The 17,053-nt window shown below is 40.1% G+C and overlaps 1 protein-coding gene across 5 annotated transcripts in view; it reads right to left on the bottom strand.

Moving 5' to 3' along the window:
- Nucleotides 1-14,506, bottom strand: part of abtb1 (ankyrin repeat and BTB (POZ) domain containing 1) — a 41,131-nt gene extending 26,625 nt beyond the window's left edge. For 3 of the 5 annotated variants that reach the window (XM_048606457.1, XM_048606455.1, XM_048606453.1), the window contains exons 1-3: nucleotides 11,723-11,877; nucleotides 8,728-8,773; nucleotides 6,549-6,665 (exon numbers count right to left, since the gene is read on the bottom strand). In XM_048606457.1, the coding sequence (XP_048462414.1) occupies nucleotides 6,549-6,665; nucleotides 8,728-8,773; nucleotides 11,723-11,776 (217 nt within the window). In that variant the 5' untranslated portion in view covers nucleotides 11,777-11,877. Of the gene's footprint in view, nucleotides 1-6,548; nucleotides 6,666-8,727; nucleotides 8,774-11,722; nucleotides 11,883-14,366 lie in introns of those variants that run through there. The other 2 variants (XM_048606456.1, XM_048606454.1) reach the window with 1 other exon arrangement.
- Nucleotides 14,507-17,053: the final 2,547 nt, after the last annotated feature.

Here is a 17,053-nt window from a genome sequence, read left to right on the forward strand (position 1 = left end):
CACTTCCAGAAGTGATAAGAACTCATGTTGACGAACAAAAAGTTCAAACAGTGAAAAGAGCTGCAAAGATGGCGGATGAATACACATTAGTACATAAATCGAAATCGAGCTTCCAACAGCAATTTCATTCCATGAGGGATAGAAATTGGGTGAAAAAAAGGGAGATCCTTCAATGAAAAACAAAAGGTAGATCACACTGGGAACAGTTTACCACATGTGAAAAAAGAAACCCAAGAGGGTGAAAGAGAGGCAATAGACCTCAGGTGTTTTCACTGCAATAAGGAAGGACACACAAAGTCAAAGTCAGAGTGCTGGTGGGTTAAGAGAGGCACTAGGGAAAAGGATGTGGTAAAAGAGGCTAAACAGTGGGATTATTTAAGATAGTGAAGGAAATCCCAAGATTAGTCAAGGAGCTGCAGGAGAGTGCACAGCCTAGTCACGGACTGGATAATAAGACAGTGCTCAATCTCTTCAAAGACTTCACCTCTGTGGGTAAGGTTTACTCAGGCAGAACAGGGGGTGTAGGTAAGGAAGTTAAAATATTGAGAGAAACGGGAGCTGGTCAGTTGCTAATAGTAAGAGATGAAAGTAATTGCACTCCTTCTGAAACGTTACCCGAGAGAGTGATAATCTGTGGAATAAATGGTGAGAGATTTAGCATTCCTGTGTGTAAGATAAGGCTGGAAAGACCAATCAAGATTGGGGAAGTGACAGTGGGTCTGATTGAAAGGGTGTCTATTCCAGGAATACAGTTTGTTCTTGGAAACAACCTAGCCAGATCAAAAGGTGGGAGTGATGCCCATTGTAGGGAAGAAACAAAACCAGGGAACTGAGCAGTTAAAAGAAAAATACTCTGGAATTTTTCCAGATTGTGTGGTGACAAGATCCCGCAGACATAAGTTAAAGCAAGAAGGGAAAAACCAAATGGAAAGACAAAGGAGTTGAGGTCTGCTTTAGCTGACACCCTGTTTGATGAAACGGTAAAGTGAAACCTAAACAGGTAGAGGATCAGGCAGAGCCGTTTTTTTCTGAAATGGAGTTACAACAAAAAGATGAGACAATAAAAGCTTTATATCATAAAGCCTACACAGTAAAGGAATCAGAATGTATTCCAGAAGGTTATTACCTTAAAGATAGAATCCTAAGGCAGACGTGCAGAGGAGAAATGGGCGGAAGTTCACCACATTGTTTTGCCGGTAACATACAGACAGGAAGCATTGTGGGTAGCACATGAATTACCTGTAGGAGGTCATCTAGGAGTGAGGAAGACTCGGGCTAAGATACAGAAGCATTTCTATTGGCTTGGATTCCATAAAGATTTGGTTAAATTTTGCCGTACCTGTCATACGTGTCAAATGGTAGGAAAGCCACAGGCAGCAATAAAACCTGCATCCTTGATGCCAATTCCTACATCTGAAGAACCTTTCACACGGGTTATAATTGATTGTGTAGGCCCCCTCCCTGAAACCAGTATTTGCTAATCATAACGGATGTGTCTACCAGGTTTCCAGAGTGAATTCCATTACGAAATGTCAAGGCAAAAAAGGTTGTGGAGGAGTTGCTTGCTTTCTTTAGCCATTATGGACTACCCAGGGAGATTCAAATCAGACCAAGGGTCCAATTTTACTGCCAAACTATTTAACAAGGTCATGGATAATTTAGGCATCCAACACTTTAAATCAAGTGCGTACCATCCTGAATCCCAGGGAGCATTGGAAAGGTGACATCAGACCCTAAACACCATGCTGAGGGCTGATTGCCAGGATTACCCAAATCAATGGGATAAGGGTATCCCATTTATATTATTTGCAATTAGAAATGCTCCAAATGAATCAACTTCGTTTACTCCATTTGAATTGATATTCAGACATGACGCAAGAGGGCCTTTAAAATTAATTAAGGTAAAGTTGACAGGTCTGAAGTCAGAGATCTCACAGCTGGATTATGTATCTGAAGTGAGAGAAAGATTAAACAGAGCAAGTGAATTAGCTAGACAACATTTGAAGGTGGCACAGCACATAATGAAGCAAGAAGCAGATAAGAAATCTAAAATTTGTACGTTTGCCCATGGGGATAAAGTATTGGTGTTGTCACCAGTGGTAGGAGATCCCTTCAAAGAAAGGTTTAGTGGTCCCTATCAGCTTGAGAAGAAGTTAAGTCAGGTGAATTATCTGGTAAAGATGCCAGATAAAACAAAAATTTATCAGGTATATCGTGTGATCATGCTGAAATCTTACTATGATGGGAAAGGGAACCAGAGGAACAGGTATTAGTTACTGCCACTCAGTAAGGAATCAAATCCAGATGATGTGGATTTTCATGTGCCTCAGAATAAATTGAATAATGAGGAAGGCCTTAAAGAATGGGATTGGGTAGTAAGCTGTCTCAGGAACAGAGAACTGAATTGAAAGGCTTGCTGCAGCACTATGAGGACATTGTACAATAGACTGGGGAGGACCAATACCATAGTACATGAGGTTGACGTAGGGAATGCAGTTCTGATAAAGCAACACCCCAACATGCTTAATCCTCTCAAAACAGCACAGGTACAGAAGGAAGTGAAAGCGACGCTCCAAGAAGATGTCATTGAGCAGAGTCAAAGCGAGTGGAGCTTGCCGATCATGTTGGTTCCCAAACCTGTTGGTACTCAACGATTCTGCATAGACTATCAGAAGGTCAATGCTGTGACTAAATCAGATTCATACCCAATTCCAAGGCTGGAGGACTGTGTGAAAAAAGTTGGACAAGCCACTTACCTCACAAAGTTGGGCTTATTTCGTGGTTACAGGCAAGGACCTTTGTCGGACAGAGCGAAAGAAGTTTCTGCGTTTGTAACTCCAAATGGGTCAGTATCAATTTAAAGTAATGCCCTTTGGAATGAAGAATACACCAGCCACATTTCCAAGACTTATGAACAGAGTTGTGGCAGAATTGACTAATTGTGCCATTTATATAGATGACTTGGTGATCTTTAGTCATTCATGGAAAGATCACGTGGTGCATTTGGCAGAGCTCTTTGAGAGACCAAGGCAGGCAAATTTGGTTATAAATTTGGCAAAGACTGAATTCACTAAGGCGGAAGTGATGTTCTTAGGATACACATTGGACATGGACGGAGGACACCAAGGAACATGAAGACAAAGGCCATGAGGAATTTCCAAGACCATCCTTGAAGTAACAGGAATACAGAGTACTGGACTAATGGTAAGATTCTTGGTAGTGTGGATGAGCAGAGAGATCTCGGTGTCCATGTGCATAGATCACTGAAAGTTGCCACCCAGGTTGATAGCGTTGTTAAGAAGGCGTACAGTATGTTAGGTTTTATTGGTAGAGGGATTGAGTTTCGGAGCCATGAGGTCATGTTGCAGCTGTACAAAACTCTGGTGCGGCTGCACTTGGAGTATTGAGTACAGTTCTGGTCGCCGCATTATAGGAAGGATGTGGAAGCATTGGAAAGGGTGCAGAGGAGATTTACCAGGATGTTGCCTGGTATGGAGGGAAGGTCTTATGAGGAAAGGCTAAGGACTTGAGGCTGTTTTCGTTAGAGTGAAGAAGGTTAAGAGGTGACTTGATAGAGACATACAAGATGATCAGAGGATTAGATAGGGTGGACAGTGGGAGCCTTTTTCCTCGGATGGTGATGGCTAGCACGAGGGGACATAGCTTTAAATTGAGGGGTGATAGATATAGGACGGATGTCAGAGGTAGGTTCTTTACTCAGAGAGTAGTAAGGGCGTGGAATGCCCTGCTTGCAAAAATAGTAGACTCGCCAACTTTAAGGGCATTTAAATGGTCATTGGATAAACATATGGATGATAATGGAATAGTTTAGGTTAGATGGGCTTCAGATTGTTTTCACAGGTCGGCGCAACATCGAGGGCCGAAGGGCCTGTACTGCGCTGTAATGTTCTATGTTCTATGAAGAAGGAAGTGCTACGATTTTGGGGCTGAGTGGATTCTGCAGGAAGTTTGTACCAAACTTTAGTAGCATGGTGGCACCACTGTCTGATTTGTTAAAGAAGACTACGAAATTTCGATGGACAGGGGACATTTGGGAATTTAAAAGCAGTTTTAACCACTGCACCTCATTTTAGCCACACCAAAATTCTTGAAACCCTTTAAAGTCGCTATCGACGCAAGCGATATAGGGGTTGGAGCTGCGTTGTTATGGGAGGATAACTGCGGCCTTAAAAGGCCAATTGGTTATTTTTCAAGGAAACTCAATGGTCACCAGAGAAAAGGTTCAACCACTGAAAAGAAGTTATTGAGTTTGGTACTGGCCTTACAAAATTTTAATGTTTATGTTGTAAACATTATATCAGAGACAGTTGTGTACACTGATCACAATCCTTTGACATTTCTGGAAAGATTTAAAGACAAGAACACCAGACTACTGCATTGGAGTCTTATGTTACAAGCATTATTTACAGACTGTACATGTTGCGGGTCGTGAAAATGTTACTGTGGGTGCATTATCGTGGGTTTAAAAGGAAAATGTGGATATAAGATAATAACAGTAGTGTTCATAATATATATTTTACACAAACACGTGTGTATGTATAGAATTAGTATGAAATGTGAGACTCTAGATTAATGACCCACGTATCTGTTAACAATGATGGTAAGATTTCGAGAAACAAAAATGAAGTCATCTTTTCATAATGATGGTTCATTTTTTCTTGGGGGGAGGTGGTGTTGTGAAGTTGGTATAGTACTTGTGGATCAGAAAGCAGGACGTTAGAATTTGTTTGTAAAAGGATGTGGTGGGGGTGAAAAAGAGTGCTTGGTCCCTTTAAAAGTAGATTTTTAAAAATGTCTGCAGGCAGCAGCAGATGCACAGAGCTCTTGAAATTGAAACGTTGTATCAAAAGGCTATCCTGTGAGCAGGCAAAGCAGGATTTTTACCAAGACAACTGGTTTTTGAATTTCGCCAATTAATTTCAACCAGGCCATACATACCAAAGCCAAATTAAATTTAAATCTGATGGTTTTGACAATCTCGGACCAGTCCTACCCTAAGAAATTAGTAGGTCATCAAGGGTATAAAAGAAGAGGGCATTTGAAAACAAAAATCAGTGAGAGCAACTGTCATCTGTTAAGAGAACAGCTCTCAATACCCATCAGCTCTTTCATTTAATCATCCCCTACATAGTGACCAGCTCAAAATAAAATACCAGGAGAAGCAGCAGTTCCAGCAAGCAACAAACATCCACAATAAGATTTCAATGAACCTAAAGCATCATTTTCCTCTTTTTCGTTATAAGCAAAGCATGTCAACTTCGTAAAAAATCACATTATTGTCTTTTCTGAATTCTGTTTGTAGTTTAAAGTAGAACAAGTGAGTTTTAAAACCAAGCACTGTGGAAGGAAATGCTGCACATTTTAAAAACAAGTCACTGAACCCTGTCATGAGTGCTGTTTACACTGATTCTTTGTTCACCCAGTTTCAGTAAGCTGTCACTTCTACCCAGTATCTAAGAGACTTTGTATTTATTGTATTAATTATCCTACGCCTTCTGCAAAGTAGTGAAAGAATCTCGAGAAAGGAGTTTGAAGAACAGAAAGTCCTAGCAAGACAAAAGGAACATCTCAATGAGCCCTGTGAACTGGTGCTATTGAACTGTGTTTCCCAGTTTGTTTCCCTTCCACCAATAACACTAATGTGTTTAGGTTTGTCTGGATCTGTCTGGTGTACAGGTTTGAGAAGGGGATTAGAGTTCTAACTGGTACAGCCATATGTCAATATTCATAACTGTTCACTTGTGATAAGCATTTACTTATTTGTACTAAATACCAATTCTTAAGTGCAGGAAACTGGTCAGTGTATGCTGAATTTGATTCCAATGGACAGGTAAATTGGGGATTTTACGTCTTTTGATGAAACCATTAACTTTTGCAGTGACCGCAGGAGTTGCAGGGTTTGAGAATCAGTGCACCCTCCCAACTGGGTTGTAACAATTTGTCCACTAACCATAGCAATGAAACTGAGTCCCAGAGACCGAGAACAAGCCTGTCACCACATGATGTTGTGGCTGCAGCATTCCTAAGTTTCTTAGTGCTTTACAAGTTAGATAATGACTCTGGACCAGACAACAGAGAAAGGTTCAAACATCATGAAATAGCTTTTCAAACAAAACCTTAAGTGATCTTATTTTTCACCTCACACGGACAGTAAGCATCAGCAAGCCAGAAGGAGGAGAAGAATTCCGAGTGGTGTCCTGGGTCAATAATTCATCAACTAACCTGCATCCCTCAAGCCAGCTCACTAAAACAGATCTTCTGGTCACTGAATTTTATACAATCCTGCTGTGCGCAAACTGGGGCTGCATTTCCTTGCATTAGATAGTGAAAAATGAATAAATGGGTTGAGAGCACTCTGGGACTTTGAGGTTGTAAAAGGTACTATATACACATGTATATATGTCTTTACACATTCGGTTACCCAGGGGTCTATAAAAGGGAAGAGAAAGAAATAATCAAGGGAAATATGACAATTTACTTTTTAAAAAGATATAGTTAGATATGAAAGTGAGGTTAGAAAAACTTACCAAACTCGTCCACTTCTTTGCGCTTGCTTTCTAATTTACTGATGAGCTCTTCTAACTTGCATTGTTTTGCTAAGATTTTAAAATCTTCAACATTTTCAACTTCAATATCCAAGTGGCCTGTGGAAACACAGGTAACCATTAAAGCTGGTAACTGCGATTTGGGGAATTAAGCAACAGCCAACACAGATTATTAAAGATAAATTATTCCCAACAACCTCAATTTAATGAAATAAATAGGCCAACCAGGTAACAAACATGTACATGGACTTTCAAAAGGCTTTTTCATGAAAGTGCCACATAATAGATTCATTAACACAGTATAATCCCATAGGATGAGAGAGCATGGAGCATAATTAAGTTTGAAGATGGAGAGACAATGTCAAGAGTAGTCATTTTTCAGACTTAATGTCGGCACATAGTGGAGCTCCCCTGGCATCGGTGTTGCCGACGTAATTTGTAGGACCGGTATATGGCGATATAATTTAAGAGTTTGCAAATGTGGTAATTAATGAGGATTATAGATGTCAGGAGGACCGGTACAGTGGGCAAACACAGCAGGTGAAATTTAATGTGGGGAGTGTAAATAATGAATTTTTGAAGGAAAAAATGATAGGCAATATAAAATAAATAGGACAATTTTAAAGAGGAGCACAGAAATAGAGGATGCTGGAAGTTCATATGCACAAATGTTTGGAGGTGGCATGTCAATGCGATAAAACTGTTAAAAATTGATGTGATTCAAGGATTTACAAACATACAAAGGGAAATCTTTACAAAATTATAGATTAGATCTTACAGTAGATCCAACTTTGGTACCACACTGGGATTATTCTCAGAGCAGAGAACGTTAAGGGTTGAATAAAGTGGAGATATTTAGAATTATGGAGAGCTTCGATAGAGTAGATAGGGAGAAACTGTTCATATGGCAAGTTATGAGAATGGAATGCATTTTCTGATTCAATCATAAATTTCGATAAAGGCAAATCAGATAAATACTTAATAGGAAAAATCTACAGAGCTATGAGGAAGTGAGCAGGTGTATGGAACTAATCAGACAGCTCTTTGAAAGAGCTATTACAAACATGATACAGTACTGGGTGATTTTGAAATATCAACAGGCTGTGACACACCAACGCTACTGAAATAGGCAAAAGTACACACAGGTCCTTAGAAAAATGGTAAACAACATGCAAAAGGGACAAATGCTTAAAATGAGGAAAAAAAATAGGGAAAGGATGAATAGATGTATCTAGTAGGGGAGCTAGTACATACAGGATGACCTATAATAGGGCCTCTTTTGCACCAAATTCTTGAAATTCCTTAAAACATTATTTTCACACTTTTTACATCTTCTACATCTGCACAAGAAGTCGAGCGAGACTTGAAATAAGTGTTTTTTGTGGCAATTAAACATTGTAAATTATAGTCTTTGCTGTAATGTAGAAATGCATCAGCCAGAGACATTTTTTTAAATTCATACACAGAATGTGGGTGCTAGTTGGCAAGGCCAGCATTTGTTGCCCATCCCAACTTGTTCTTTGACAGCAGTTAGGAGTCAACCACATTGCTGTGGTTTTGGAGTCACATATAGGTTAGATCAGGTAAAGATGTCAGATTTCTTTCCACAAAGGATATTAGTAAACTGGATAGGTTTTTAACAATAATAGACATTGGCTTATTATGGTCACCATTACTGACACTACTTTTTAATTTCAAATTTATTAATCAAATTTAAAACCCATCTGCTGCCATGATGGGACTTAAAGTCATGTCTCCAAACCATTGCTTAAGACAAAAAAACTGCAGATGCTGAAATCTAAGGTAATCAAACAGGAGGCTGGAAGAACACAGCAAGCCGGGCAGCATCTGCAGGAAAGGAGCAGTCAATGTTTCGGATATAACCCTTCTTGCAGTCCTGAGGAAGGACAGTATCAAGAGATCGTTCATTCAAGAGGGTACATGATACTTCAGATTAGCATCTCACCTGTAAAATGGCACCTCCAACTGTGCAGCACTCCTTCAGTACTGCACTAAGAGGGTCAGCCTAGAATCGGTGTTTCCTGGAACAGGGCTTGAATCCACAAACATGAGACTTAGAAACGAGAGTGGTATCAACTGGGCTCATCACCTATACTCCAATTTCTCCAATGCATAACAAATAAGGCAGCACATTACATACCTGTATAGAAATATTGCAGAATTGCCCTGAAAGCCATTGGATTTATCTGCCAAACAAAAGGAAAAAGAAACAATATGAAACAGACCTTAATACCAAAGCAGAATAATCCTGTGAATATCATATGTTATACTGAAATAGATTTTCCTTGAACAATACAAAATTGGTTTTTCTCCCCCCTTATAGCTGTGCTCAATATCAAACTGAAACAACTCAAAATTAGGGCTGGTATATGAAATACAGTCATCAGAAGGCAGCCAGCACTTATAGTCATAGCCGAGTCTAAACTAGCACATGAACTCTGCAAAAACAGAAATTGCTGGAGAAACTCAGCAGGTCTGGCAGCATCTGTGGGAAGAAACCAGAGCCAATGTTTCATTACATATCTCTCAAATCTCTCATGTAGATCTTTTACTTTGGGCTCCATGCCCACATATCAGCTCATGTGTTGTCTTGCACGTGCCCCCTCTCCCCACAACTTCGGCTTCAACATAAATACCAGTTTCTCCAATCTACTAACAGTGCTGATGAAGAGTCACCAGACATGAAACATTAACTCTCCTTTCTTCTCACAGATGCTGCCAAACCTGCTGAGTTTCTCCAGAAATTGGTGTCTTCATTTCAGAGCTTGGGCATTCAAACTTCTTTGTTTTATTTCACCTGAGCTGGGCAGATGAGATGGGGGGAGCAGGAACAGAATATGTATGTAACTTGATTTGCAACAAGTAACTTACTTTCTGACTCCCCAAAACCTGTTCACATATACAAGGCAGAAATCAGAGTGCGACCAGTGATGCTCATATCCCATTTATCACAGGAATGAGAAAAGGTTTTGTACTGGTTAATGAGTACATTAATGAGTACATAAAAAGGAATGGTCAGAGATCAGGGAAAAGGAACACAGCACTTCAAAATTCAACAATTAGTAAATGATAAAGCTGCATTTGCAGGAGTCAAGCAGAAAGACTTAGGGTCAATTAAAAAAAGACAACTGCAGATGCTGCAGAACCGAAGCAAAAACAGAAATTGCCAGGGAAACTCAGCAGGTCTGGCAACATCTAAGGAGAGAAAACAGAGGTAACATTGAGTCCAGTTCTGAAGTAGGGTCACTGGACTTGAAATGTTAACTCTGTTTTCTCTCCACATATGCTGACAGACCTGTTGAGTTTCTCCAAAAAGACTTGGGGTTTCAGACACATAAACAAGAACAAGCTGAGATACTGTTTTAAAAATACATTTTTATAGATTGGAATGCAAAGGGCTTATTCTAAATCTAGTCTTGTCAATTGTTGAGCTGCAGTTAAAACACTGGCCTGGATTTTGCTGAGATTGACAAAGAAAAAAATTTTCACCATGCAACTCATGTACAATGACTGAAGAGCTTGAACAGGTTCGTCAGCAGTAATAGGAGTTCAATTTAGTTTGAATTCAGAGCCCTCCATGAGGAATCTGTGGGCAGGATAAGCCATGTGGAGGATTGTCAACCAGACTGAAAAACGTGCACTGAGGCACAAACCATAAAACAGTAAGTTAAAAATAGTAAATGTAAATTACTAAATTACTAAATCATTTTACACAAAGCAAAATAAAGACAGATCATACAGATGGGATAAATATATAAAAGAATAAAACAGACAAAATAAAAAAGCAACATTAATTTTCTTTCGAGAAAATGAAAATTCCATGCTTTTCAAATAAAAACCAAAAGAACTGCGGACGCTGTAAATCACAAACAAAAACAGAAGTTGCTGGAAAACAGCAGCAGGTCTGGCAGCATCTGTGAAGAGAAATCATAGTTAACGTTTTGGGTCTGGTGACTCTTCCTCAGAACTGATGCTGCCCTCTCCACAGATGCTGCCAGACCTGCTGCTCTTTTCCAGCAACTTCTGCTTTTGTCCATGCTTTTCAAATTCACTTTTCAGGGCCAGAGAGGTTGCAAGCCCCAATTATTTCTTATTACACAGTCAGACACTCAATTGCACTCGACTGAACAAACTCAAACATTTTCAGGCAATTTAAAAGTGAAAAAGCAGACATTAGCCTAAGTTTATGTATGTCAGTGATCTAACCATCAGCAAATGCATGCAACAGTACAACGTGTGTTGGGATGAGACATCATGACCAACAGCAACATCGAAATCTCTATGTTTAAAAGCACATGTGCAGAGGCCAGAAGTTTTAACCAAGCAGGAAAGGTGAGGAGCGACAGTCCCAATGTCATGAGTTCTGCAAAATCTAACTCCGTGCCCAGTTTTGGGCACTACAGCAGAGGAAGAATGCCAAAATCTTGAAAAAAAAGAGTGTGCAGGAGAAATTCATTGGAAGGATATTGGGGCTTGGAAGCTTTGCTGCATGACTGAGTAGAGAAAACTTTCAATGAGAAGGCAGAGATGATGGAGTTGTTCAAATTTATAAAATGCTTTGATAGAAGCAGGATCAGGGAATCTTTCCCATCAATGAGAAGTTGGTAGCCAGAAACATCAGTCAAAATTCCTGGAGTTTTATCCTTCCTTAACTTCAGTGGAAGTTTTGAACACCTGCCATAAATTGCCAGAAACAGCAATTTATCCAGAGAAACAAAAGTTATTGTGAGAAATCAATTCCAAATGCATACCTCTAAGTTCATTGCTGGATGAATGAATAAGAAAGAATTGATTTAAGGAAGAGAATCAGTTGGATATGGAATGAACACCCACCAATAACAGCCATGGGAACAGGATACACAAAGCTTTTAAAAAAGCAGGCTAAAAGCTAATTCGAAAAATGCATTTTTTGAAGAAAATGAACTTTTTTTTAAAATTCTTTTGCAAGAGGAGAATTCTGCTGGAAACAACAATGGTTTATTGTTCATCCCCAATTGCCTTCGAGGTAATGGTAGCAAACCACCTTCTTGAATTGTTGCAGTCCATTTGGATTTTCAGAAAGCCAACACAAGGTACAATCTAGACAAATAGCTCTTTACAGTGCTATAACACTATATTGCTAACATGCATCTTACCAATGGATGCTTGAGGGCTATCGCCTTTCTCCCCTTCCATTTCGTCTGAAACATTTCTGCGAAGTACGTTGAGCGAGCATTCAATACGCAGCGATGAGCTCTGAACGTTTGGCCATGAACGAGGAAGGAAATGTCACTATAATACCCTTGTTCCAATAATCTACTCATGGGAACAAGAAAAAAAATGATTAGCACTGCTGATTGAATTGGAATGTCACAACATCCATCTGTAGCCGTTTTTATCTTTCTGTTTTTCCTCTGTGCTCACCAAGGCAAGGAGTGAGGGTCAATTTTTTTTTTAAAACAGAATGGTTTGTGTGTGGAATGGGCCTAAAGCAGGCAGGTGGGACTAGTTTAGTTTGGGATCATGGTCAGCAAAGAAATAAATTTTGAAGAAGCCCAGTGTCATCATCAGTAACTCCTAGGCCATTTAAGCAGAGTTAGATCAGCAAAAAAAGCACAATGATGTGCCCCAACTGTGTACTGCATTCCCAAACACACTCCTACTGTAACTGTTTGGTATTTCTCCTAAACAAATCAAAACATTCTTGATGTGGAGGTGCCAGTAAAATCACCTGATGAAGGGGCTACATTCCAAAAGCTTGTGATTTCAAATAAACCTGTTCGACTATAACTTGGTGTTGTGTGACTTCTGACTTTATCAAACCATTGCTGCAGATTGACGATGCCTAGAATTTCAAAAACCTGATACAGGAACAATAGCCTCTTTGCTCCTGTAAAATTTTATGGATCCACGGAGAGAGAAAAATTAGTTCTTAGAAACCATGAAGAATACACTAGCTGTTAAATGAAGTGTAATTGCGCACAGATACAGACGTTCGAAATAATTTGATATCCACTTGAAAAGATCTGGTTAAGAATATAGCAAGAACTTGCTTTATGGCAAACACTTTGCTGTTCTGAGAGATGGAAACATATAGCATTGATACATTTAAGGAGAGACCTGAACCACACACAATGAAACCAGGAAGACAGTGAAACAAGGGGAGAGGAAGAAAGCATATGATTAGGTGAAGACTGAAACAGGGCAAGTTGGACGTAAAGGCCTATTTCTGTGTTGAGTATTGTGACATGATAATTGTGCCCAAACTAACAGCAGCTAGCTGTCCCATGACCAACACAAAAAGACACAGATAACCCAAACTCACTGCTCTTAGGATACTTCTAAGCAGTAGGAAGGAGGATGAAGAACAACAACTTGGATATTTGTTTCCTTTCCAAACAAGTGTCATATGGGACGTGTGTCTGCACAGAAACTGTCAGTCCTGCTGAATCTCTCCAGCACTTCGTTTTTATTACACATTTCTCTTCAGAAATGCTCCCAACTGCTTCACAGCAAGTGAGACACAAATAAGTGAGACTTTCAACTTGTTACTTAACTTGTGTTACTTAACAGGAGTCACCCATTCCATATTCCTGGATAACACTTAGCACAGCACTTGTATTACACAGACTGGCTGGAAAGGACAAGCCTAAAAGGAGGCAGAACGTGACTAGGCTAGGAAATAGTGAGCAAGCAAACTGAGCCGACTTTCTCAGGCACAACCAGTTCAACTGGTTTGTGTTGATATTACCACTGATGAAAGTAATCTAATTAGCAATTAGCAAATATAAAGCATCATGAACAAAACATTTGTTACTGTAATCAATGAGACAATCACAGTCTTGCAGTGATTTATGAAAACCATGTTTATGTTATACTGTAGCTGCCTGTTTATACTGCCATAGAATTTGGTTCTGCAGGCCAAAGGGGAGATCTTCATGTAGATGCTTACACTGCAGGCAGCGAGCAGAACACAGTGACCCAAGGTACAATTAGAACCCAAACAGAACATTTCAAAGATTTGGAGAGCAGGAAACGGGGGCATACACAAACTCTTTTTCAGTTTCTCGAAACCCATGTAGCCCACATGATTGCACCACACACTTCAAACCTGCTCTGACACTGCACTGGAACTGTATTTAGTCATACCTAGCTGAGGGAACTGCTTTTGTAACAACGCACATGTGGCCACACACAACAATTTAGAAATGTGCAGTGTCCAGAAAAAAAGAGAGATATGGGAAAGCAAAGACCAGGAAGGCGCAACCTCAATGACAAATAACAAACCGAAAGAACTGTGGATGCTGTATATCAGGAACAAAAACAGAAGTTGCTGGAAAAGCTCAGCAGGTCTGGCAGCATCTCTGAAGAAAAAATCACAGTTAATGTTTCGGGTCCGGTGACCCTTCCTCGGAACTGGAGTTCTATGGAAGGGTCACCAGACCTGAAACGTTAACTCTGATTTGCTTTTCTTCACAGATGCTGCCAGAACTGCTGAGCTTTTCCAGCAACTTCTGTTTTTGTACTTCAATGACAAAGTCTGGCTGGCAATAGTGGTGTGAATGGAAGAAGGTGCAGACGAGGTTAGGTGGACGAATGGAGTTCTTGGGGACGCAGGTTGTTTGTATTTGTGTGCGTGCATCTTTGTTTGTGGGCAATGCAAAGGATACGAAGATATATAAAACCATCCTTCAATCCCTGCTCTGCACAACAGCATTTTATCCTCTCACCCCAGAAGACCATCCTGATAAGTTGCTGAATTTACATCAAATGAAACAGAACTTTTTGCTGATTTCCTACCGTTGCAAAAAATCGTCATAATAATCTCTCTGCAGCGACTTGGCAGTGATTTGTTTGTAGTCCTTCAGCAGCCTCCGAATAGAATCATTCAGAGCACCGTACAAGCACCGCTCCCCATCAAATGTGTTGGCTTCACATTTTGCTCCTGTAACACATTCAATTTCAGTTTGAGAAGATCAAGGTTTTAGAATCACTGATCATTTGGGTAGACCAAATAAGAAATTAAACAGTTGACTCAGTGACGATTAATCAGTTCTATGAAATTAATATTCCAGAATGTACAAGTGATTGCCTTTAAATCTAATGCCACATACAGAGTGCAGTTTTGCCTCATTAGAACAGAAATTCATCAAGTAAATGTCAACACAAAAAATATTACAATTTATCCATTTAATTCTTAAGATTTAGTTTTACCTCCACTTCCTTTGAGATCATGACTCTTTCTCAGTTACATAATGCCTGAGTAACCATCCCAATAACGAAACAAAAAATTAAACCTAACTTTTACATAGCTGTTGCACAGTGCACAGCTTCTAGTGCTCACAAAACCTGGAAGCAGTGTATTTTGTAAATAAATGTTAAAGTGCAATTTCGTTGAGAATTTTATGATCAACAGGTGGCAGTAGATTGTTGTTCGAGAATGTTTCCAGTTTCATTAACAAGCACTTCGAGGCCAAGTGCAAAATGTCAAAACAAAATATGAAGATTCATATCAAGAGGAAAAGGATGAATTATCAAGCAGAAGTGAAAGTGGAAAATGGAATAGACAGGATTTAATGCAGAATAAAGCTTATCCTGCACTCCACTGACAATTCCCCCCACGGTCTCAAATTCACTACATCAAATGTGAAATCCTGGCACTTGCCACACTAGCAGGTCATCCGCTGGCCACTTTGAACAATTTAGTGGTAAATTAACAGCAGTTCTGCACTGTGGGCTAAAGAGAGAGACACAGAATAGTACAGCACCAGAACAGGCCCTTCAGCCCATCATGTTTGTGCCAACCACGATGTAATTCTAAACTAATCCCATCTGCCCACATATGGCCCATTTCCCTCAACTCCCGACCTGGTCATTGGTCTGTCTGAATGCCTCTTAAACATTGCTATTGTATTTGCTTCTACCACCCCCGCTGGCCATATGTTCCAGGCACCTACCACGCTCTGTGTGAAAATCTTTCCTCACACATCTCATTTAAACTTTCCCCTTCTCACCTTAAACCTATGTTCCCTAATAGTGGACATTTCCACCCTGGGAAAAAGACTCCAACTATCCACCCTGTCCACGCCTCTCAAAATTTCATGTACTTCTATCACATCGGCCCCTTACTTCTGATGCTCTAGCAAAAATAATCCAAGTTCAGCCAACCTCTCCTTTTGCTAATACACTCCAATCCGGGCAACATCCTGGCAAACTTCTTTTGCACCCTTTCCAAAGCCTCCACCTCCTTCCTATAGTGTGGCAATTAGAACTGCATACAATACTCCAGATGTGGCCTAGCTAAAGTTGTATACAGTTGCAACATGACTTGCCAACTTTTATACTTAATGCCCCAACTGATGAAGGCAAGCATGCTGTACACTTTCTTTACCATGTCATCAACTTGTTTTGTCATTTTTCAGGAGCTATGGACTTGGACCCCAAGATCCCCTTGTAGATCAATGATCCTAAGGGTCCTGCCTTTTACTGTATTTACATGGATTTGGAGACAGTAAGGCTTGCAGATGCTGGAAGCTAGAGTCAATACATGTGGAGCTAGAAAAGCCCAGTAAGCCGAAACATTGACTTCCCTGCTCCTCGGATGATGTTTGACCTGCTGTGCTTTTCCAGCTCAAGATTTACATGGATGGTGCCACAGTTAGAGGGTTTGACCTACAGGGAGAGGTTGAATAGGCTGGGGCTATTTTCCCTGGAGCGCAGAGGCCAAGGGATGACCTTTTAGAACTTCATAAAATCATGGAGGGGCATGGATAGGGTAAATAGTCAAGGTTTTTTGTTCAGGGTAACAGTGTCCAAAACTAGAGGGCATAGGTTTAAGGGGAAAGACTTAAAAGGGACTGAAGGGGCAACTTTTTCATGCAGAGGGTGGTGCATGTATGGAATTAACTGCCAGAGGAAGTGGTGAAGGCTGCTACAAATACAACAACTAAAAGGCATCTGGATGGGTATATGAATAGTAAGGGTTTAGAGAGATATGGACTAAGTGCTGACAAATGATTAATTTAGGATATCTGGTCAGCGTGGACAAGTTAGACAAAAGGGTCTGTTTCTGTGCCTGTACATCTCTAGGACTCTATTTGACATCCTAAATGCATACCCTCACATTTGTCCGGATTAAGCTCCATCTGCAAATTCTCTGCCCAACTTTCCAATTGATCTGCATCCTAAGGTATCCTTTGATAGTCTTCCTCAATATCCACAACTCCACCAATTTTTGTGTTGTCTACAAACTTACTAATCATACCACTAACATGTTCCATCAAAAGCATTTGCTTATATTACAACAACAGAAGTCCCAGCACTCATTCTGTGGAACACCACTGGTCACATACTCTCCGGTCAGAACAATACTCCTCCACAACCACCTTGTCTTCTATGACCAAGCCAATTTTCTATCCAACTTGTCAACTGACCATGGATTCCACTTGACTTATCTTCTGGAGCAGCCTATTACGAGGAAACTTATC

Source organism: Rhincodon typus, chromosome 16 (assembly GCF_021869965.1).
Source record: "Rhincodon typus isolate 14 chromosome 16, sRhiTyp1.1, whole genome shotgun sequence".
NCBI classification, from domain to species: Eukaryota; Metazoa; Chordata; class Chondrichthyes; order Orectolobiformes; family Rhincodontidae; genus Rhincodon; species Rhincodon typus.